At 40.3% G+C, this 23,875-nt stretch overlaps 1 protein-coding gene across 2 annotated transcripts in view; it reads left to right on the top strand.

Annotated features, from left to right (window-relative positions):
• ITGA8 (integrin subunit alpha 8) overlaps positions 1-21,255 on the top strand; it is a 190,197-nt gene extending 168,942 nt beyond the window's left edge. Inside the window, exons 28-30 of one of the 2 annotated variants that reach the window (XM_020881335.2) lie at positions 4,553-4,654; positions 15,825-15,947; positions 18,181-21,255. In XM_020881335.2, coding sequence (XP_020736994.2) covers positions 4,553-4,654; positions 15,825-15,947; positions 18,181-18,267 — 312 coding nt within the window. In that variant the 3' untranslated portion in view covers positions 18,268-21,255. Of the gene's footprint in view, positions 1-1,181; positions 1,549-4,552; positions 4,655-15,824; positions 15,948-18,180 lie in introns of those variants that run through there. The other variant, XM_020881336.2, reaches the window with a different exon arrangement.
• Positions 21,256-23,875: the final 2,620 nt, after the last annotated feature.

Raw genomic sequence — 23,875 nt, 5'->3', positions numbered from 1 at the left:
ATCCCACCTCTTTTTTAAAATTTCTCTTGGAGGGCAGCTGATGTGTAATGTTTTACTAGTTTCTACTGCATAGCAAAGTGAATCAGTTGTACAAATACATATATTCCCATATCGGTCAGTACAGAGTATTGAGTAGCATTCCTTGTCCTTGCTAGTTATCTGTTTTATATTTGATAATGTGTGTATGTCAACCCCAATCTTCCACTTTATCCCTTGCCCACCCCTTTACATTTGTTGTTAAAACTTAGTAACTAAACAGCAACAGCAACGATACCCCTTTACTTCCTGACAACTATGTTTGTTTTCTACATGTGTGACTCTATTTCTGTTTTGTTAACAAGTACATTTGTTATTCATTAAGAAATTTCCATGTTCATAAATGCAGAATGAAGTTGGAGAAAAACTTTCCATCTAGAGTTGATTCAGAGATAAGTTCTCCCATGATTTGTTTCCCAAAGATATTACTTCAAGACCAAGGGAATTATTTTCTATCAGTGTTTTTTTTTAATGTTGAATGTGGAGACAAAAGAAAATTTACTCTTTGAAGATTTGGGAGCCTGGATTCACATTGGAGTATGTGATTATAACTCTTATGCACAGAATCTCATTACTAGTGTTTGTCATTTCTCTTCTGTATCTACCAGCTAGGGTAGTAACAAAAGTAGATTTAAAACACCAAGTATACACAAGATTTTATGAGCAAGAATTTTTAAATTTTTTAAAAAAACACTTCTCACGCAAACAAAACTCCAGCTTTCAATTAAAATGGAAATGCCAGGAGACAAGAGAACATAGAAAAAAATAACAACTAAAAAAGAATTTTTCCAAATGAACAAAGTTCCTTACCCTAGAATGTCAGGATAGGAAAAGAAAACAAAAAGACCAAAGATGTAGTGACTTTAAGTATATATAAAAGTTTTGCATACTCTAACTTGTTCTCATCACATAGAAGAAATGGGGTTTATTGAAGGGAGGAAAAATTCAACTACAGGGACAAAAATACCTTGTAAAAATATGTAAGTTATTATAATACAACCTGCCAAATTGGCCTCAAGAAACCCAACACTGGATTCTAGATGGTGAAAATGTTAGTAAGTGTTTAACAAAACCACTTTCTAGGAGGAAAATAACTTTGATATGTAGCACTTGCTGATTCCTGTGATGTGACTATCCCCATTAAGGTCAACTTCAAGCTGCAACCTAATGTCACAGAGTACCGAGTTGGCCAGAGATGCAGAGCCGCGCACCATCCTACAGTGTTTTCCCTACAGATGCAGTAGAGCTAAATAATATCAAGGGCATGTGTGTGCATGTGTGCGGAGTTGCTTCAGTTGGGTTACAACTCTTTGCGACCCCATGGACTGCAGTCCTCCAGGCTCCTCTGTCCATGGAATTCTCCAGGCAAGAATGTTGGAGTGGGTTGTCATGGCCTTTTCCAGGGGATCTTCCTGGCTCAGGGATTGAACCTGCGTCTCTTATGTCTCCTGCACTAGTGCCACCTGGGAAGACCATCAAGAGCATAAAATGCAATAAAATTATTACTCAGTACTGAGGTTTGAGTGTTTTATTATCTTTTTAGAAATACAATTTACTTAAGTTTACATGTATATATAATTTGTTTTAATAATGGCTCTGTTTAACAATGGATACTCAAAGGTCTTCAAATTTTAGTGGTGTGTTCACAAGAGCCACTGTGAGCCAGCTATATCCCACCACTGGTTAGATCGCATCACTGTCTCAAGCTAAATGGAGGAAAATCACAGAAGCTTAAGTTCTCAGAGTGGTTTTCCTTGATTTACTCTTACATACTCTCCTTTGACCTTCAGTTAAGTTCAGTCACTCAGTCATGTCTGACTCTTTGTGACCGCACTGATTCCTGTGATGTAACTATCCCCATTATGGTCAACTTCAAGCTGCAACATGATGTCACAGAGTACAGAGTTGGCCAGAGATGCAGAGCATCTCTGTAGCACGCCAGACCTCCCTGTCCATCACCAACTCCCAGAGTTTACTCAAACTCATGTCTATTGAGTTGGTGATGCCATCCAACCATCTCAACCTCTGTTGTCCCCTTCTCCTCCAGTCTTCAATCTTTCCCAATGAGTCTTTTCAAATGAGTCAGTTCTTCACATCAGGTGGCCAAAGTACTGGAGTTTAAGCTTCAGCATCAGTCCTTCCAATGAATATTCAGGACTGATTTCCTTTAGGATGGATTGGTTGGATCTCCTTGCAGTCCAAGGGACTCTCGAGAGTCTTCTCCAACACCACAGTTCAAAAGCATCAATTCTTTGGTGCTCAGCTTTCTTTATAGTCCAACTCTCACATCCATACCTGACTAGTGGAAAAACCATAGCTTTGACTAGACAGACCTTTGTTGGCAAAGTAATGTCTCTGCTTTTTAATATGCTATCTATTTGATCATAGCTTTTTTTCCAAGGAGCAAATGTCTTTTAATTTCATGGCTGCAATCACCATGTGCAGTGATTTTGGAGCCCCCCAAAATAAAGTCTGTCACTGTTTTCACTGTTTCCCCATCTATTTGCCATGAAATGATGGGACCAGATGCCATGATCTTAGTTTCCTGAATGTTGAGTTTTAAGCCAACTTTTTCACACTCCTCTTTCACTTTCATCAAGAGGCTTTTTAGTTCCTCATCACTTTCTGCCATAAGGGTGGTGTCATCTGCATATCTGAGGTTATTGATATTTCTCCCAGCATCTTGAGTCCATCTTGTGCTTCATCCAGTCCAGCATTTGTCATGATGTACTCTGCATATAAGTTAAATAAGCTGGGTGACAATATACAGCCTTGACATACTCCTTTCCCGATTTGGAACCAGTCTGTTGTTCCTTGTCCGGTTCTAACTGTTGCTTCTTGACCTGCATACAGATTTCTCAGGAGGCAGGTCAGGTGGTCTGGTATTCCCATATCTTTCAGAATTTTCCACAGTTTGTGGTGATCCACACAGTCAAAGGCTTTGGCATATTTAACAAAGCAGAAGTAAATGTTTTTCTGGAACTCTCTTGTTTTTTCAATGATCCAACGGATGTTGGCAATTTGATCTCTGGTTCCTCTGCCTTTTCTAAATCCAGTTTGAACATCTGGAAGTTCACAGTTCACATACTGTTGAAGCCTGGCTTGGAGAATTTTCAACATTACTTTACTAGCGTGTGAGATGAGTGCAATTGTGCGGTAGTTTGAGCATTCTTCGGCATTGACCTTAATCAACAGTTAACATGAGAACCGATTAAACAAAAGAATGTGCTGAAATGTTCTGTCAAAAATGCCTTACAGCTCTAGGTCAGTGGTGCTTAACTGGGGGGATTTTGCTCCCCAGAAGACCTTGGCGGTTACTTGGAGACATTGTTGGTTGTTACAGCTGGGTGAGGGGTGCTACTGGCATCTGTGGGTAGATGCCAGGGATGCTGCTAAATCCTACAACGCACAGGACAGTTCCTTAACCAACCCCACATCCCAATAGTGCCAGGAGTATCTGAGCGCTCCTGCTCTGGTCTTCTGTACAAGAGGAAGTTCAGTTCAGTCGCTCCCTCATGTCTGACTCTTTGCCACCCCATGGACTGCAGCACGCCAGGCTCCCTGTCCATCACCAACTCTTGGAGCTTGCTCAAACTCATGTCCATTGAGTCGGTGGTGCCGTCCAACCGTCTCATCCTCTGCTGTCCCCTTTGCCTCCTGCCTTCAATCTTTCCCAGTATCAGGGTCTTTTCCAGTGAGTCAGTTCTTCACATCAGGTGGCCAAAGTATTGGAGTTTCAGCATCAGTCCTTCCAGTGAATATTCAGGACTGATTTCCTTTAGGATGGACGGGTTGGATCTCCTTGCTGTCCAGGGGACTCTTGAGAGTCTTCTCCAACACCACAGTTCAAATTCTTCGGTGTTCAGCTTAATTTATAGTCCAACTGTCACATCCATACATGACTACTGGAAAAACCATAGCTTTGATTAGATGGACCTTTGTTGTCTATAAGAGGAATTATGATTAATTTCTTTGTAACTTAGCAGCAGTCTCTCTCCTAAAATATTTCGTTCTATCAGACAACAACAATTTGTAGTCACGATGTCTCCCCACTATGTTCTTCAGTAAGAGCACTTGTGCTTACTCCTTTAAGGATGTCTGATTTTCTGTTTTTATTTTAACCTTATTGTACCAAATCTTTTAGTAATAAGATAGATTATCTTTAGAAATAAGAAGATGAATGATTGGATGGATGGTTGGATGGATGTCTAGACAGATGATGGATGGGTGATGGATGAATGAATGATGAATAGATAGATGGATGGATAGATAGTAGATAACTGGATGGATAGATGAATGATGAATGGATGATGAACAGATGGATGGAATGATGGATGAATAAGTCAATGGGTCATGAAAGGATAGATGGATAGCAAAAAAAGTAAAAGAGAAAAGGAAGAAAGAAGGAGGGAATTTTTCTTTGGAAATGGAAAACATTGAAAACAACTGGATAACTGCCAATATAATTTAAAAGTTTTACATGGAGTATATTTTAAATAAATACTTTTAATTTCAGAGGAAAAATGATCCCTATTCTCTTGCATCCCTGGTGTCCTTTGAAGTTAAGAAGATGCCTTATAAAGATCAGCCAGCAAAACTCCCAGAAGGCCACATAGCAGTGAGTATCTTACAATATATAGGTACAAATAATTTCACTGAAATTATTTTTTAAAACCCTGTTTTGCTTGTGTTAGGTTTATGTGCCTGTTACATTGACTTGAGAAAAGTTTCCCTCTTAAGATTAATGTTTTCTTATTTCAGTCTGGAAATTCTTCAGTGCCATTTGATCAGATTTTTAAACCCTCAATGTAAATTTCTACTCCACCCCACTAAAAAAAAAATCACAGGGCAGGACTAATACCATTTTTTAAAATTATGTTCTTCTGTTTAAAAGGAGTTCAGATGCTAATTATGATCATAATGAAATCATACTTATTGTTAATTTTAAAGACAGCCTGGTGAGTGAGGTGAGAAGGGAAGACTGTCTTCCTTAGGGACAGTTGCCACAGACCAGCTGTGTGGATGGTGATTTTTCCTTTCTAAGCAAAGACCAGGCTTCCCTGGTGGCTCAGACTGTAAAGAATCTACCTACAATGCGGGAGACCTGGGTTCATTCCCTGGGTTGGGAAGATCCCCTGGAAGAGGGAATGGCTATCCATTCCAGTATTCTTGCCTGGAAAAATCCATGCGGACAGAGCAGCCTGGCGGGCCACAGTCCACGGGGTCGCAAGAGTGGGACATGACTAACGACTAACACATGCACACACACACCCCCATTCCCACACAAGCAAAGACCAGGAGTACTTGGAGGAAAAGTACACTGGGAGCATGATCTGAATTGAATCAATCACTAGCTCGTGTCTGACTCTTGAGACCCCGTGGACTGTAGCCTGCCAGGCTCCTCTATCCATGGGATTTCCCAGGTAAGAGTACTGGAGTGGTTGCCATTTCCTTCTCCAGGAGATCTTCCAGACCCAGGGATCGAACCCGTGTCTCCTGCATTGGCAGGCAGATTCTGTACCACTGAGTACTAAGGAACATTACTGATACCCAGATATATCACAGCACAACTGTTGGCATCCTCAGCAACCTGGCAAGGCCATGCAGAGCAGAGAGGAGGGTGAGTAACAGTGGATGAACAGACCCCATCACCAAAACGCTGCCTTTACAGTGAATATGACCACAGCCAGAATTCTGGGTCAGGATTTAAATACTGAGGTTTCAACCTTCATCTCTTGGTCACCTCATAGATATTTACAACCTCGACTTGGATTCTGGTCCCCAGGTCCTTGTTACTCAAAATATGTTTTTGCAGACCATCAGCATCAATAACACCTAAGAAATTATTCAAAATTCAGAAACAGACCTCACCCCAGACCTGCTGAGTCAGAATCATCAGGGCAGCAGGTACACTGTCATCTTTGAGGAGGGTTGCTTTGGATGGTGTAGAGGTCACCACTCTCATACTTTCTCATCAGCCTAGGACTTAAAATGGAGCTATTACTCTTTCCATCCTAATCTACTTTTAGTAATTGAATTTCATCCATTAGTGATTTCCAACCCTGAGCATGCAAAAAATCACCATTCATATGATTTTAAAGGTTTATACATGCTGGGTGCTCAGTTGCTAAATTATGTCCAACTCTTTGCAACCCCATGGACACTAGCCCACCAGGCTCCTCTGTCCATGAGATTTCCCGGGCAAGAATATGGAGGTGGATTGCCATTTCCTCCTCCAGAGGATCTTCCCATCCTGGGGATCGCACCCGAGTCTCCTGCGTCTCCTGCATTGACAAGTGTATTCTTTACAACTGAGCCACCTACAAAGCCCCATACATGTCAAGACCCTATCCAAAATATCAGGATTGAGTCTGGCATGGGCCCCTGGCACTGTGCTTTTGAGGCTCTACAAGTGATGCTTCTGCAGTGAAATTGGCATTGGGCACCTCTGACACAGGCAGCAGTGTAAAAGAAAATCTGCAGATTCCAGAACAGGTTCATTGCAGGCTTCACAAACCTTCAGGAGATCACTCTGTGTACCTTGCTGATGCTCTTAACCACGTTTACCTGAAAGCATTGTTAAGAAAAGTATTTACGTTATGTACAAAAAGCTTCATCATTTTACCTAAAATGAGATAAGTCTCAGGTGTCGATAACAGTAACCTTCCCAAAATGTCCTACCTTCTCCAGCAAAGTTCAATAAGCCCAATTAGAAGCATCCATAGGTTCAAAATATTTCAGTAGACTTTGGTGGTGTTTAAAGCAAGCACTGCATATCTTTCTCCACTTAGCACGCCTCTCTTTCTCTCACGAGATGTCTGCCAGAGTTTGAATTTATGTTCAACCTAGAAGACAGAGGCTTTGGGTTTTAATATAGAATATTCATCCAAGGAGGTTCAAAGGCTTGTAACTCCAAGGGAGATAAATTTGGGTCCTTTGTTTTCTCTGAGCACGTGCTCCATAACAGAAACATATGTGACAGTTGGTTGCATCCACAGGATTGTGTCTTTCTGTCCTGGCCACAGGTGCCAGCCTGCTGTTCTCAACTCATCTCAAAAGATTCACAGGATGATGAGATACAGGCTTCCCTCCTCCCCACCTCCCTTGTTCCTGCGTCTTTGAAAAAGTCTTGTTATCTGATGTAGATGATTCACTGCATCATTTATGGAGAGGTCATGGGAAAACCTTTTAGGTCTCCCAGTCTCTGACGGCCTGAAGGAGATGTGGCCAGTAGGAAGTCAGCTGTGCCCTACAGGCTTGGTTTGAGAGGACTGTGCTTGGAACTGGCAGATGTGTCTTAGAGTGAGTTCTTATCCTTACCTTGAAAAGGACCCAGCAGGAGAGAAGTGCTTTCAGAGAGAAGAATCAGCTGGACTAGGTGGCTGGAGGATCTTCAGAGCTCCAGTCCACAGTCTGCCATTGGGGAAAGGGTCTCAGTTCCGTCCTTGGTAATAAGACAAGAATATTGGCTTGTTTTCCTAGTTCCTTGTAGGCGATGAGGCGTCTGCTGTGCTTCCTTTTCAGCATGGTCATAACGCAGCCATTTCTTGAGCCCTAGATAAGTTTTCCATATTGAAAAAAATAGTAATCCCCAGCTGCTACTTGAATAGTGTCTGGGTTTGTAACAAATGAACTTTCCGTGCCACGTGACACTTATCATGTTCAGAAGCAAGGGGAAGGTTTCATGATGAGAGGGGCTATGACTAAATGCTATATCATTACAGCAGAAAAAATTATTCAGTTATTGGAACACTTTTTTGCCTGTTCATAAACTTTGGTGTTTGTATTGTGTGACTAAAGCCAAATCCCATAATTTACATCTAGAAGAGCCTATTATTGTCTCGTGTAACTCAAAGTTCAGTTCGGTCACTCAGTCGTGGCTGACTCTCTGTGACCCCATGGACTGCAGCACGCCAAGCTTCCTTGTCCATCACCAACTCCTGGAGCTTGCTCAAACTCATGTCCATCGAGTTAGTGATGCCATTCAACCATCTCATCCTCTATCGTCCCCTTCTCCTCCTGCCTTCAATCTTTCCCAGCATCAGGGTCTTTTCCAATGAGTCAGTTCTTCTCATCAGGTGGCCCAAGTATTGGAGCTTCAGCATCAGTCCTTCCAATGAAAATTCAGGACTGATTTCCTTCAGGATTGACCAGTTTGATCTCTTTCCAGTTCAAGGTACTCTCAAGAGTCTTCTCCAACACCACAGTTCAACAGAGACAGTTATTATAAAGTATTTCAGTGAAATCCTTAATTAAGAACTCACATGCATATTGGGAGTCCGTTTGACTTTTTTGAATTGTTAGCAAAACTTCAGGATCTTAAAATGGAATTGTGATATTAAACAATTATCTGGAGTTCAAACCTATCACAGGAACTTCTTATCTCATAAGGGCTGTTTGAATTTTGTTAAAATGTGTTCAGCTGGTCCACTTCATGTTATTATTTTGTCCTAAATGGCACTGTCGGTAGAGTGTCTTGGTACATTTATATAAAACATTCTCGTGACCCCACTGAAGTATGTTTACACAAGATTTTGAGATGCATAAATACAGATGTCAACTTTAATTACCTTTGCAAATCCGAGGGAGTTTTATCTTCTACCTTGGTATTTTGTCAAAATATACAAAAACATATCATAAATGTCAGTGATAAAATGTAGGCATATTAAAGATTTATTTATGGTCTTTCCACCATAATAAAGAACAATAAGATTTACGACATGATGAAGGTAAGATTAAATGTTCCCTACTTAGCATCACTTTAAGAACATCTGAACTGCTTACAATTCATGGACCCTACTTCCTAAAATTACAGATAGTTATATAAGTGGAGTGTTAAAATTTTATACTATTTTATAAAATAGTTACAGGTTCTTGGTACATTAAAAAATGAAAAACAGTTTGTTGATTAGTTTGCATGTAATTGAGTTTCTCTCCCTATGTTTTAAGTACTTAGGTTGCTCAGTATGAACCTTTCTTAGAGCAGTTGAAATATGTAGTCAAAACCCAAGTTCTTAAAGTAAAGCTTTAGTCCTAAATATACCCCATCATTGGCCTTGGGACCGCCTTCTTTATGAATGAATTTACTAAAGAGGGTCTTGGGTAATTTGGCTTATCACACTACTGTGTGAAATTATACAAAAGTTGTCAGGCTGTGCAGTTCAATATGGTACCCACTCGCCACATTACCATGGATGGTGAGGACCTGAGATGTGGGTGGAGTGACTGAAGAACTGAAGTCATTTTACTTCATTTTAACTTACTTAAATGTAAACTTAAAACTATAGCAGTATAAGGTATTTTTTTTTCTTTAATGCAGCTCTATTTTTTGGGTAAGACAACATTTCACTTTAATTAATGAAAATCTTGTGGTTGTCACTTGCTGCAAGTATAAAATAAACACTGGATTTTGGAGACAGTAAAAACAAAAGAGGAATAATATTTTTATATCAGTTATACTTTGAATAATAATTTTGATGTTTAGTGTTAAATAAAATACATTGTTAAAATTTATGCCCCATGTTTCATTTTACTCTTTTTAATTTGACTATGATAAAACTTTAAATGACATGCATCACTTGCCTTATATTTCTGTTGGACAACACTGATCTACAGCAAAGTCATAGCTGTTGGTAATACCTATAGAACTTCAGAGAATATGAGTGTTTAATAAATCTTATTTGAAATGAATGAAAAATTCTTCCTATAAATCAATGTTTATTCATTAGAAACTGTATAAATTAAGATCTGTTTTTCACATATTTATTATTCAATAGATAAGCTTCTTGTGGGTTTGTCAAAATGAGCTACCAGACAAATATAAACATTAGAAATAACAAAGTTTGGGTACTTTTCAACATGTTATCTCTTAGCCAAGCTTCCCCTAAACCATCCTAGGGTTTCTACAGGGCTAAAACAAATTTAAATAAACATTGGTCCTATAAAAGTGATCAATTAAGTGTTTTCTCTTAAGCTTGCCTGTAGGGTTCAAGTTTCTTGTCTATACAGAGTACTGAGTTTCAAGAAAAGCTTGGCTTTATCTGTTTCCACTCGCAGAGGAAACGCTCCGTTTCCATTTACAGACCTGAACATGTCTCCTGACTCCCTAACCAACGTGTTCTCAGAAAGACCTCTCTTTTCAAGACCAGGATGACTCTTCCAAAGATGTGACATATCCACCCTTTTCTAGCAACAGCCATCTAGCTCCTCAGGCCTGGAAATCTGAAGAAATGCTTCAGGGCACCATTGTTGTTCCTATTTTTACTGTCCCTAGTCTAGCGGCTTCCCAACTATGCAGTGAAAAACCTGAAAACCACCAGCGGCAACGGAAGATCTCTGTAGCTGCCCTGGTTTAGGGGCTTCCCTGGTAGTCCACATGGTAGAGAATCTGCCTGCAAAGCAGGAGACCCGGGTTCGATCCCTTGTTGGGGAAGATTCCCCTGGAGAAGGGAATGGCAACCCACTGCAGTATTCTTGCCTGGAGAACTCCGTGGACAGACTCCCCAGTTGAGATCAAGAATATCGGGCAGCCTCCGTGCCATGTAGACACCTTAAAGGCAGCAGGTTAGGAGAGCAGAATGCAGGTGTGGGAGCAAAGTCACTGAGCTTGTCTTCCTCTAAAACTGAAGTCCCTTCCTCTTAGTTAGTTACAGGCGGTATATGACATGCTTAATCCTTTCATTCAAAGTGCTCACAGAAAGGATGTGAAATGGTATTTTTCAAATAAAAATAATGTTGCCAGGAGCAAACTGACAACAGTTTTGGTGATGAGAATTTCAGGTTTTGGAATGGATAGGATAGCAGTGATCATCTATCTGCTCTGAGACTGTTTAAAGACTTTTGTCAAAATCTTTGGAAGTGAATGCAGACAAAAAGCCAGTAGGTTTCGTAATTATACCTGATAAAGCTGCTTCTAGAGACCCTAATAAGCATATCCTGTCCAGTTTCATGTTTTATTGGTACTTTTCCATCCCTGCTGTGGAAAATCCTTCAGATATCATTATTAGATCTTTCTGAGTGAATTGCACTGCTTATTTCTACAGATGGACTGGTTTCATAGATGATACATCAAAACCTGCAATACCGCTCTCCACCCACTTCCTATATCCAAAAATCAGTTGTCCCCTACAATCCATTTATTAAGAAGCAGGCATTTTATAAAAAGATTTAAAAGGCACACACACTGGAAATGAAGATATAAAACTGTCCCTGTTTGAAAAAAAACAAAACCCTGTAACATCCAAGTGGCAGAGAAACCCAGGAAAACCTCAGTACTGTTCTTCCATTTCTTTTTATTAAACCAACAATTTGAACAGTCCATGGTCTGTGGCCCTTATTTCAACTCCTTTAGTTTAGCTTTATTTTGACTTACGAAACTAGAACTGTTTCCTATGTTATAATAAAACATAGGGAGGTAACTTCAGATATTAATTAGGCCAACTGGAAGAGGGAACATGGAAAAGTATTGTCCGTCTTCCTAAATTACCTATTAGTCAGTTTCGATGGTCTCTAACACATGCACAAAGTACAGACCAAAACTACGTTGTTTCTTCAGTGAACTTAGAGCTTAAGGGGAAAAAACAGTTACAAGAAACCTCAGAATAGCCTGTGGCTTCAGATTTTCTTTTCTAGGTCACTGTATCTGGCTTGTGAGTGCGCGACCACTACTACCCTTGATAGTTCCAAAATTCTGAAATTCTCATTATTAAAACTGTACTGGTCTACTTCCAGTAATATTAGGGTCATTTTATTTTTATTTATTTGGCTGTGCTGAACCTTTGTTGCAGCATCAGAGCTCTTAGTTGCAGCATGTGGGAGCTAGTTCCCTGACCAGGGATCAAACCCAGGCCCCCTACATTGGGAGCAAAGTCCTAGCCACTGAACCATGAGGGAAGTCCCTTGGGTCATTTCATTTTTTAAATTTTTTTTCCATTTGTTTTAATTAGTTGGAGGCTAATTACAATATTGTAGTGGGTTTTGTCATACATTGACATGAATCAGCCATGGATTTACATGTATTTCCCATCCTGATCCCCCCTCCCACCTCCCTCTCCACCTGATTCCTCTGGGTCTTCCCAGTGCACCAGGCCCGAGCACTTGTCTCATGCACCCAGCCTGGGCTGGTGATCTGTTTCACCCTAGATAATATACATGTTTCGATGCTGTTCTCTTGAAACATCCCACCCTCGCCTTCTCCCACAGAGTCCAAAAGTCTGTTCTGTACATCTGTGTCTCTTTTTCTGTTTTGCATATAGGGTTATTGTTACCATCTTTCTAAATTCCATATATATGTGTTAGTATACTGTATTGGACTTTATCTTTCTGGCTTACTTCACTCTGTATAACGGGCTCCAGTTTCATCCATCTCATTAGAACTGATTCAAATGAATTCTTTTTAATGGCTGAGTAATATTCCATGGTGTATATGTACCACAGCTTCCTTATCCATTCATCTGCTGATGGGCATCTAGGTTGCTTCGATGTCTTGGCTATTATAAACAGTGCTGCAATGAATATTGAAGTGCATGTTTCTCTTTCAGATCTGGTTTCCTAGGTGTGTATACCCAGCAGTGGGATTGCTGGGTCATATGGCAGTTCTATTTCCAGTTTTTTAAGGAATCTCCACACTGTTCTCCATAGCAGCTGTACTAGTTTGCATTCCCACCAACAGTGTAAGAGGGCTCCCTTTTCTCCACACCCTCTCCAGCATTTATTGCTTGTAGACTTTTGGATAGCAGCCATCCTGACTGGTGTGTAATGGTACCTCATTGTGGTTTTGATTTGCATTTCTCTGATAATGAGTGATGTTGAGCATCTTTTCATGTGTTTGTTAGCCATCTGTATGTCTTCCTTGGAGAAATGTCTGTTTAGTTCTTTGGCCCATTTTTTGATTGGGCCATTTATTTTTCTGGAATTGAGCTGCAGGAGTTGCTTGTATATTTTTGAGATTAATCCTTTGTCTGTTGCTTCATTTGCTATTATTTTCTCCCAATCTGAGGGCTGTCTTTTCACCTTGCTTATAGTTTCCTTTGTTGTGCAAAAGCTTTTAAGTTTAATTAGGTCCCATTTGTTTATTTTTGCTTTTATTTCCAATATTCTGGGAGGTGGGTCATAGAGGATCCTGCTGTGATTTATGTCAGAGAGTGTTTTGCCTATGTTCTCCTCTAGGAGTTTGATAGTTTCTGGTCTTACATTTAGATCTTTAATCCATTTTGAGTTTATTTTTGTGTATGGTGTTAGAAAGTGTTCTAGTTTCATTCCTTGGGTCATTTTAAATGATCACTTCATGCTGTTTCTCTGAGCACCGTAAGATGCAGGATTGAGCACTGATTTCACACATTATCCAATATAATTCACCCAGGGAGAGAGATGTGAAGAGAAATGATCCAGAAGTGATCTCATCCTCCACTGACTCGTGTAGCCACATTGTGCAGAGGATCACTTCAGAGGGAATTACTTGGGCAGCAGAATTCAACTGACATGATGATGCTGTGAGTCCTCTCAATGCATTTCACCAGCGCATGTACCACCTGTTCTGTTTTTAAACCGTGGCACGTGCAGAGAGTGTGACCCCATCGTGGTCATGGAATGTTGCACTTCTTTTCGATATGTTGGACGAATAAGTGCAGTGCCAGGAAGGGAAGCAAGGAGGAAGGTAAAAGGGCAAGTAGGTTACACTAGCCTTTCTCTCACTGAAAGCATCGGTCAGGTCCCTGGCATTCCTAACCACGTGGAACCACTAACAGCTTCACTATCATCAACGTCATTGTGTAGCCTGTATATAAGTGATATTTGGGGCTGGAGGATCAAGTGAAGTAAGTTGTCAGGATGTCTGCTGCACAGGGGACGTGGACCAAAATGAAGGAGTTACAAAGACCTTGGCAGGTTAAGAACAGCATAGGCAGGATGCTCAGATCTAGTTAAGAAGGCAGAAGGAAAGATGTGAGCAGTGGCAGGACCCAGCACCAGGGCACAGGCTATGAAAACACCAGGGGTTTCCAGCCAGGGGAACACCAGAGCCACCAACCCACCCTGAGTTCACCCTCAACTCCTGGTGGGTTAGAGAAGCATGGCCCAGAGTTTCTGTATGGGAGTCAGGATGGGCTCAGGATTCTTTCAACCAGCACAGTTAAGGAACGTGTGGACCAGCTTAACTGGGGTGATACTTGCATATGTACATGTTCAGTCTCTTCAGTCATGTCCAGCTCTTTGCAGCCCTGTGGACTATAGCCCACCAGCCTCCTCTGTCCATGGGATTTCCCAGGCAAGAATAGTGGAGTGAGTTGCCATGCCCTCCTCCAGAGATCTTCCCAACCCAGGGATTAAACCAGCATCTCCTGCATCTAGTGCATTAAAGGCAGATTCTTTACCCACTGAGCCACTGGGAAACCCCCAGAAGTAAGGGTGATGCTTCAGTTCAGTTCAGTTGCTCAGTCATGTCTGACTCTTTGTGACCCCATGAACCACAGCATGCCAGGCCTCCCTGTCCATCACCAACTCCCGGAGTTCACCCAAACCCACATCCATTGAGTCGGTGATGCCATCCAACCATCTCATCCTCTGTTGTCCCCTTCTCCTCCTGCCCTCAATCTTTCCCAACATCAGGGTCTTTTCAAATGAGTCAGCTCAGGTGGCCAAAGTATTGGAGTATCAGCTTCAGCCTCAGTCCTTCCAATGAATATTCAGGACTGATTTCCTTTAGGATGGACTTGTTGGATCTCCTTGCAGTCCAAGGGACTCTCAAGAGTCTTATCCAGGGTGATGCTTACTTCTCTCTAAAACCAGATAAGCCTGCTTTGGTGAATAACATTTTAGATCCAAAAATATTTTTCGTTCTCTTTTCTTTGACAGAGGGTGTGAGCGGCAGGGCTGGGTCTCTGCTTGTTTTTTTTTTTTTTTTCGTTTGGGTGTCTCCAGAGGCTGTGCCTGCATGTGACAAGAGAGCTTCTCCTGCATACGTGGGAGGCAGGGGTGGTTCACACACAAGGAGTGTGCAGTCCTGCTGGAGAGGTCTCTTTTCTCCTCCAAGTTTCCTTGCAACAGTGGGGCATTCAGTGAGGTCCAACAGCAACTGAAAATGGGGTCTAAGACTGAAAGTAGCCCCAGCACATTGAGACAATTAATGCTCACATCAGTGACTGCCATTACTTTCATAAAATGGGAGATGGTTGGTCTTACCTGACTGTAATTAGTAGAGCAACCTTGGGCTCCTTGTTAATAGAACACAGAGACAGAGCCTGGGGCTAAAGAGGTGGTGATACTGATTAGATCTGGGGATCACTTACCCCTCTGAGACTCAATTTTCTCATCTGCAAAATAGGGACTTAGGTGATGTCTACCCTCTTGCACGTCCAGCAGATTGTTTGCAAGTTCACTTCTCAGTGAGGTGAGCTCAGTTCTGTGGAGAAACGTGTGGGCGGGCTTGGCTCTTTGTTGGGTTTACTTTGCCAGAAAAGGTCCATCCCAATTCAACATCATTCCTTTCCACCTTGTTGCTTTGTGCTCCACCTCAATTCTATTTTAGGCTTTCTGGGTTGGTGTAAACCAAACACCCACCAAGTGTCTGTAGTTGGACTTGCATCCAACTTGAGAAGCCTGAGAATGTGTTAATGGTTAAAATTCCAAGTTCAAGTGCTGTAAACGCTCAAATCTTCCCCCAGGGTGACTTCAGCTAATGTATGGATCCTTTCAGAAGTACCCACTGCCCCCAATATTATATTGGTAGTTACTGTTTTATGTCACTGAATAGTTTTTAAATTTGAGCTCATTTCCTTTATTTTCCATTCCAGATTAAAACATCGGTTATTTGGGCCACCCCAAATGTTTCCTTCTCAATTCCATTATGGGTAATAATACTAGCAATACTTCTTGGATTATTGGTTCTGGCCATTTTAACCTTGGCTTTATGGAAGGTAAGTGTATTTGCTTTCTTTTCCTTTTTGAGGAGAGAGGCCACTGGGAGGATTTAGAAGGATATACCTAGGATTTCAAAGAGCCAAAGCTAGAGGCATGATCTGGGAATTTCCAACACAGGGACCTGAAGGGAAAGCTGGGTCTTGTTTGCTTTGGCAAACTTAATATGCTTGTGTAACTGACATTTAAGAAGATTGAGGGTGTTTAATGCTGCTTTTATCTTGCAATTTCTTATAAATAAATATAGAGTTAGAATTTATTAACAAAGACCTATGATCTTCTTTCCAATATGCTTAGAGTGATCATGTTATGATGAAGACTTCTCTTTCTTGTTTAATTAATCAGGATCTTAAGCTTTTTGTTGACACAATCCTATCAGCAATACTTGAGAGTTTTGTAAGCACTACACAGATGCAATTAATATAGTATTTAGTTGATACATGGGCTTTCAATGACACCACATATATTATGCATGTTCTAATATTTTTTTTTTATGTTGCCAACTAGTCCATCTCCATTAAGAAGCCTTAACTTCCTCTTTCCTGTGTTTTGCTGAAGTTTCTGCTGAAAGTCTGCAATGGGAATTAATTTCTGGTCCCCAAACCAACAGGACTGCCAAGTTTCACAGAGCTTTCCATTCCAAAATAGAAACAATGTCACAATGACATGACCATAACAGTAATTAATCCAGTCACATCTTCAGTTCAGTTCAGTTCAGTGCTCAGTCGTGTCTGACTCTTTGCGACCCCATGGACTGTAGCACACCAGGCCTCCCTGTCCATCACCAACTCCCGGAGTTTACATCTTAGTTTAGTACTATTGTTGTCATTCTCCAAAATAATAATGTATTTTTATTTTGAAACAACATGAGACATGCTTAATAAACTGAGAAAACCTTGCCTTTTGAGTTAAGTAATGGCTTTTCTGATCTTCATCAGCAGTTTTGTGCTATCCTGAGCCCACACAGGTCTAATGCATGGTCCATCTTTAGAAATAGACTTCTGTCTTAGTCTGTTATTCATAGTAACTTTACGTCCATAAATGATGCAATGGTATGTAGCAATTGATAGAGTAATGCACTAGTCCTACGAGAGAAAGATGACTCAATGGCTATAAGTGAAAGCCAATGAATTGGGCTTCCAGCCTAAGAAACAATAAGAATTAAGATTTTAGGTTTCTAGGGAAAGTGGTACTCTCCAAGACCAAATCCTCATTTGAAGCTCAGGAGAGTGAAGATTCAAGAATTACCTCTTCCCCAAGTTGCTGATTGATCTCTGGAAAGTCTCTGGAAAGTCTCTGGAAAGCTGTTGAGATGGAAATAAGGGACCCATCTAATTGTCCTCTGTGTACTAGATATTCTACCAAGTGCAGAGAGAGAGATAAGCATCTCTCCACCTCCTCCTTTAGTCCATCTTTAGGTAGCCCATAGTACACTTCAGGAATCTGCTTCCCCTGGTCAGGAATTCACATTGCTGTTGGCTCCAGAAACATGCAGAAAAGCAGAGAAAAAAATCCTTGGGCCAGGTTGCTATAAGCCCAGAAAAATATACAAAATCCATAAACGGTTTATACATAATGAAAATTCTCAGGACTTCCCTGGTGGTCTAGTGGTTAAGACTTCCCCTTTCAATGCAGGGGGTGCAGCCTGGAACACTGATCAGGGAGCTAAGATCTCACATGCCCTGAGGCCAGAAAACCAAAATATAAGACAGAAACAATATTGTAATAAATTCAAAAAAGACTTTAAAAAATGGTCTACATCAAAAAGAAAAAAAATCTTTCAAAGAGAAAGAACATTCTCCCACCACCACAGGCATGGAAGGAAGGACGTGGATACTCTGCATAGGCAATGAATTCCTCTCTGCAGGTAAACAACACACTGTTCTCACCTCCTAATTTGGAGAACTGGGCAGATTATAGTCTCAGAGCACCAGATTCCTTAGACAACATATAAAGCGGGGTAGTTATTTTTTTAAGACATTTTCTGTGGACCATTTTAAAATTTTTATTTGTTACAATGTTGCCTCTGTTGTATGTTTTGTTTTTTTGGCCTTGAGGCATGTGGAATCTCAGCTCCTCAACCAGGGATCAAACCCGCACCCCTACATTGGAAGGTGAAGCCTTACCACTGGACCACTAGGGAAGTCCTGACAAAGGGAATACTCTTAGAATGAGGGGTTTCATGAGTTCTCAGGATGACCTGACTGGCTGGCCCATTTCTCTCTTTCCTAGTGCGGATTCTTTGACCGAGCAAGACCACCCCAGGATGATATGAATGACCGGGAACAGCTGACCAATGAGAAAACCCCTGAGGCATGAAAAGGAAAGCCAAAGACAAAAACAACTCCAATACTAGTCCAGTTCAAAGCAAAGAAGGATCATGAGGGTTTAACCCAGATTGTCCTGCACCTGCCAGCGTCCTCAGACATCACCTCATCTACACTGTACTCTGGAGAAGCTTCCATGGATCCTGGTCATCCTGTGGGGAAAGGAAGCCTCCTCAACACTGCAGAAACGCTGGGCAGCTGTGGAAGATGTCTTTGGCTTGAGTCATTTTGTATTTGGCAGACACTTTGAAATGGGTATGGGAACGTGAGGTTACTTTCCAGGTAAATCCATCTGAAGTCTCGAAAACGCAGTCTCTGAGTTAGGATGGATTTAGAAGGTGAACTCGGACCAAACCTTCCAACACTACTGTATACAACGGAATATTTGAAACCTCCCTCTGGAAAAGAAATACTTCTAGTGATGTTACAGCTCAGGGAGACCAGCCTATGCTGTTGGGACTGTAAAAGGACCTTGGAAATGGCAGAGATCATCTTTGTGAGCGAGGATAATGATTTATTTATTTATTTTCCATGACTCTAGGCTGACACTCTAGAGGATGTGGAAATTAAAGATTTGGTTTGCTGGTTTTTTAAATCCCTCACCAAATTTCCCTCCGAGATGTCCATTTTGTGCAGAATACACAACTTAACAGGACTTAGGACTTAGATAGGGTTAAGGAAAAGTGAATTGGTATTAGAAGACTGTCTCACTTTCATGACTTCTACATGAAATTACTTTTATTCATGCTTTCAGGGACTCACATCTGCTTAATTTAGCCTTGCAAAAAGTTGCATTGATATCTACTTTTACCTAAAAAAAAAATCATCTTTCCATTAACTTAATTAGCATTTCAAGGGACTCTCAACCTTGAGTGGTACTTAAAAATAATGGTAAAACTTCTAGAGTCCATTCACAAAATAGCAATTGGGCAGGCATATTATTTTTAATATCTATAAGAGGCAATAGCAATATTTTAATTTGGGATTAAATACCTATTTTTTTTTACCCTACGTCAAACTTACATTCACAGAAAAGACACGTTAAACATAAATAGGAAGAAGCGTAAAGTTAGGCATATGGGTGATGAACCTAGAAAACAGATTCCTATGGATTTTATTTAGAACTGCCTGTTTCAACTTTACTTTTCATTTTTCCTGTTAATCGTTATAGTACGTGACTTTGGAAAATAATTTTTACTTAAGCTATTTTCCCATCATCTTGAATTTAATCATCACAGAAACTTGATGTTTAAGACTCTTGTAAATAATCCATAATCATATGTAACAGTATCATTTTAAGTAAAAGTGACCAGCCAAATTTATATAGTCTGCACAACTTTGTATCCTTTTTATGATAATGAAAAATTATTATGAAGACGTGCTGAACAAATTTTATATTTATGTGCAATATTTTATAGACCTATGTATCAAAAAGCATGTTTACACTGGCATTAGTTATTTTTTAAATTAATATCCTGAATATTAAGTGTGATAAAACCAGCAGACCCCAATCCTTCAGTTTACAAAGCAGTTGGAAAATTTATGTCCCAATTTCAACAATCACACTTGATTCGAAAGATGAGCCAAACTCACAGACACTAAATTTTTGGTCATGCCTTAACCTGGAGACAAGCCATCTGGCTCCAGCTGCAGAATTTCTTTGGAAACCAAATCAAAGGCACATGGGTGAATACACTGAACAGTTCATACTCTGCCTGCTCGTGAATTAAATCCTGTCATGGTAGCAGTTTCAAGGCTGTCAGGAACTGAAATCTGGCTCCCAGCGTGTGTGGCTGACTTGGGAGTGAAAACTGCACATGTTTCAAAGAGTTTGAGGGTCTCATGTCAGCCTCGGGGGGTCTTAGGTGGTCACTGTCTGGGTGGAAGTGGTTCTACAGGCAGTGGCTATCTCTGAGATGAGCGGAAGGAGGGCTCTCTGCCTCTAAAGTGACACCCCAACTCTTGTCATCATGCCTGACTTTTGGCCAAGAGAGAATAGCTCCTCAAGATTTGGGGTCACAGAAGAGCCCTGAGAAAACACACCTGTTGTCTTTTAAGCTAACCTTCATAAAGGAACTTGGAACTCTTAGGGCTGGGACCATCAAAGCCAGGTCATACAGACACCTGGAGGAAGCTTGAGATGCCAGGAACAAGGCTGGGATCCAGAACAGAGCAAGGTGTGAGGACTTCAAAAGCAAACTACAGCATCCTCACAGTCTCAGCCCAAAGTGATCCCCATCTAGAAGGACAGGCACTGCTATCTATAGGCAGTTTGCAGAAGGCCATCAATGCACACTGAGGTCAGGTGAACCCTCCACCCCTCAGTTCTTGAGTGTCCCTCCATGTGGAAAATATTCTAAAAATGCACTGAGCAAATCTGCTTCTCATCATATAAAGCCAATCACTTTCATCATTTGTAATATGCTGTTGCTTCTCTTAGAATCTATCTATATATTTCAGATATATCTTTTGAAATACTTGCAGCTTATTTTCAAGACATGGGAAAAAATGGACAAATCAAGTTTTATAAACTTGGAGATTTTTATACACTAAATAAACAACATGGACCAGTTGCCCACTGAAACCCCACTTCTTTGAACTCAACCCTTTTCTTGTTTTATTTAAATATATGTGTAGAATCTGTGAAGATTTTCATGTACCTATTTACCTTGCCACTAATAAAATTAAAAACTAAAGACCTGATGACATATTTGTCGGTTTTTTTGCAAGCAATGTAAAACTTTCCCATGATGGCAGACATCAAAGGTCTGTGTCTTCACACTTTGATTCTTTACTATAAAAACATTTAACATTGAAAGAAATTTGAAAGAGCAAAGGACATGACCCTTCTTTGGATAACGAACATGTTCTAAATTTAGATTGTGGTGATGTTTGCATGAATACACTAAGAAGGACTGGATTGTATGCATTAAATGGATGAGTTTTATGGGAATTAAATCTCAATACATGTGTTTAAAAATGTGAGTCATTTCTGATAGCTACACTTTCATATAATTGGTATCTTTTTCTTTACGTTTCCTTTACTTTTTAAGATATTTGTTTACTTGTTTGGCTATATTGAGTCTTGGTTGCAGCATGCAGGATCTTTGTCACATTATTCAGGACTCTCTAGGTGTGGCATGTAATCAATAGTTGCAACACAGACTTAGTTGTTCTGTGGCATGTGGGATCTTAGTTTCCCAACCAGGGATCAAACCCAAGTCCCCTGAATTGCAAGGCAAGTTCTTAACCACTGGACCACCAGGGAAGTCCCTATATTGTCTTCCAAACTGTGTCCATATGAAAACTTCACATTTTAATGAAGCCTTCCTTTGGCTCTTCGACCAATTCAAAAGCTGCTCCTAGTCTCCAATGGCATTTTGTGAATTACTACACTTTTCCAATTGTTCTCATGACTATTTTCCAGCTGGGCCAATCCTCTGTGCAAGCAGGAATATCTTTTCACCTTTGTGTTCCCTACATTAAGCACCATCATCTGTTATATAGTCAGTGCTCAAAAACCATTCTAAAGTGAATGAATATGTGCACAGTAATAATCATGTGATATGCACTTTTGTAATCTTTGCTCCTATTACAAAGCCTGGAGGTACAGGCCTTTTTATATCCTATTTATAGTGTTCATATAATGTTGTTATAATAGTTACCCAATGTTTTATCCAATTAGCAGATCATCATTTATTTAACAATACTTCTTATTGGAAATATTTCTTCATAAATTCATTTATTAAGAATAGCATGAAATTGAATACTTTCATACATGAGGCTTCTTTTTGGTTATTTCAATAAATGAACTTCACAAGAGTGAGGTAGTTTGGTTAAAGTAGATGAAGATTTTTGTACTTTTTGATAATGTTTCTTAAGGGGACTAGATCAATTTACATTAAATACAACACTTCCTTCATAACTCAGTCAGTATTCTAAAATATTTTGGTAATGATTTTCAAATATTACTTTAATTTGTGTTTCATTAGTTATTGTTGGTCACAGTCACTCAGTCATGTCCAACTCTTTGCAACTCCATGGACTGCAGCACATCAGGCTTCCCTGTCCTTCACTATCTCCTGGGGTTTGCTCAAACTTATGTCCATTGAGTCAATGATGCCATCCAACCATCTTGTCCTCTGTCGAATTCAGTACATTTAATGTATACACTTAACTTTGATTTCTAATATTATTGAATATTCAATATAGACCAATTTATTGGTTGTATATTTAAAAACTTACCACTTCTCTGGTTGGTATTCATGAATTCCAGTGAAAAAAATCCCTCTTATCGCCAAAAACAAGAAGTAAGATGAACTCTTCACTTCACACTATATATTACTCAGATTTTAAAGGCTACACATATCAAAAAGCTCAGGATGGTCCAGAGGCACTTATGTGTCCAAGGCAAGAAGATACAAAACCAAATCTTTGTCGCTCTGGAAAATAGTTATCTGTCTGCTATGGAGAATGAGCATAAATACAATCAAGATTGTACTGATGTGTCAATAAATAACTTGGTGATAACAACAAAAAAAACCCCAAATCTAAGATTTATAAACATTGGTGCTGAAGATCAATGCATCTTCCTAGTAGAAACTATCTGAGAGGGGCAAGACTTTCTGGCACACACTCAGAATGGCCTATAGTGGGCGAGCCCACCCGTGACAGCCTGTGCATGCTCATAGTTGGAAATAAAAGAACTCTTACCATGTCTTATAGAGTAGTAAAGTGCTTTGTAACTGGATGTATGCAGCCAGAGCTCAGTCTTCTCACCAAATTCTGTTGACAGCATTTTATATGTAGATACTGAGCTGCACCAATAGTTTCTAAAAGTTGAGTTGACGTTTGGGTACCTAGAGTGGGCAAAATAAGATCAGGATCACTCCTTGCAGAATCCTGAGACAAAGTAGAAGTCCCTCCGGAGTTGCACAAGTCCTCTGTGAAAGTTGCACCCTACTCCTAGGTTACCTCTATTAGACACAGCATCCTGGTGACCTCAGGAAGTGCCCAAACATGAAAACCTTCTGTTGCTATCCATGAACGCCAAGACAGCACCTCCCTAGAATCTAATGTTCCTTTCCCCATGTATAGCAGGTTTTCTCATTCAGAACTCTGTTGACACTAAAAGGTTGATTGCTTTTAAACATTTTTTTTAAGAAGTCTGGACTTTTTTTTTTTTTTTGGCTGTTCTGGATCTTTGCTGTGGTTTGCTGACTCAGTAGTTGTGATGTGTGGGCTTATTTTTCCCAAGACATATGAGATCTTAGTTCTCTGACCAGGGATTGAACCTGCACTCCCTGCATTGGAAGGTGACTTCTTAACCACTGAACCACCAGAGAAGTCCCTAAACTCATTTTGGAGCTAAGTAAAATCTAAAGGCTGCCCTCCTAGTGATGCTTAAGTCAATGGCAAGTTGAGAATGGCCAGAGTACATATGGCACAATTCTGATTGTCAAGTTAAGCACTCCCCCCTTCAATGCACCCCACAAATACCATCTGCCTGACACTCTTCCTTTTGGAATTGTTTATAAGTTCTCTGTTATTTAGGGTTGTTGGCCAGCATCCACATGGAAATATAACCTGATACTAGTGCC

This window comes from Odocoileus virginianus, chromosome 9 (genome assembly GCF_023699985.2).
Source record: "Odocoileus virginianus isolate 20LAN1187 ecotype Illinois chromosome 9, Ovbor_1.2, whole genome shotgun sequence".
In the NCBI taxonomy this organism is placed as follows: domain Eukaryota; kingdom Metazoa; phylum Chordata; class Mammalia; order Artiodactyla; family Cervidae; genus Odocoileus; species Odocoileus virginianus.
The sequence above is the reverse complement of the archived record's forward strand: the minus strand, read 5'-3'. Positions and strand labels throughout refer to the sequence as shown.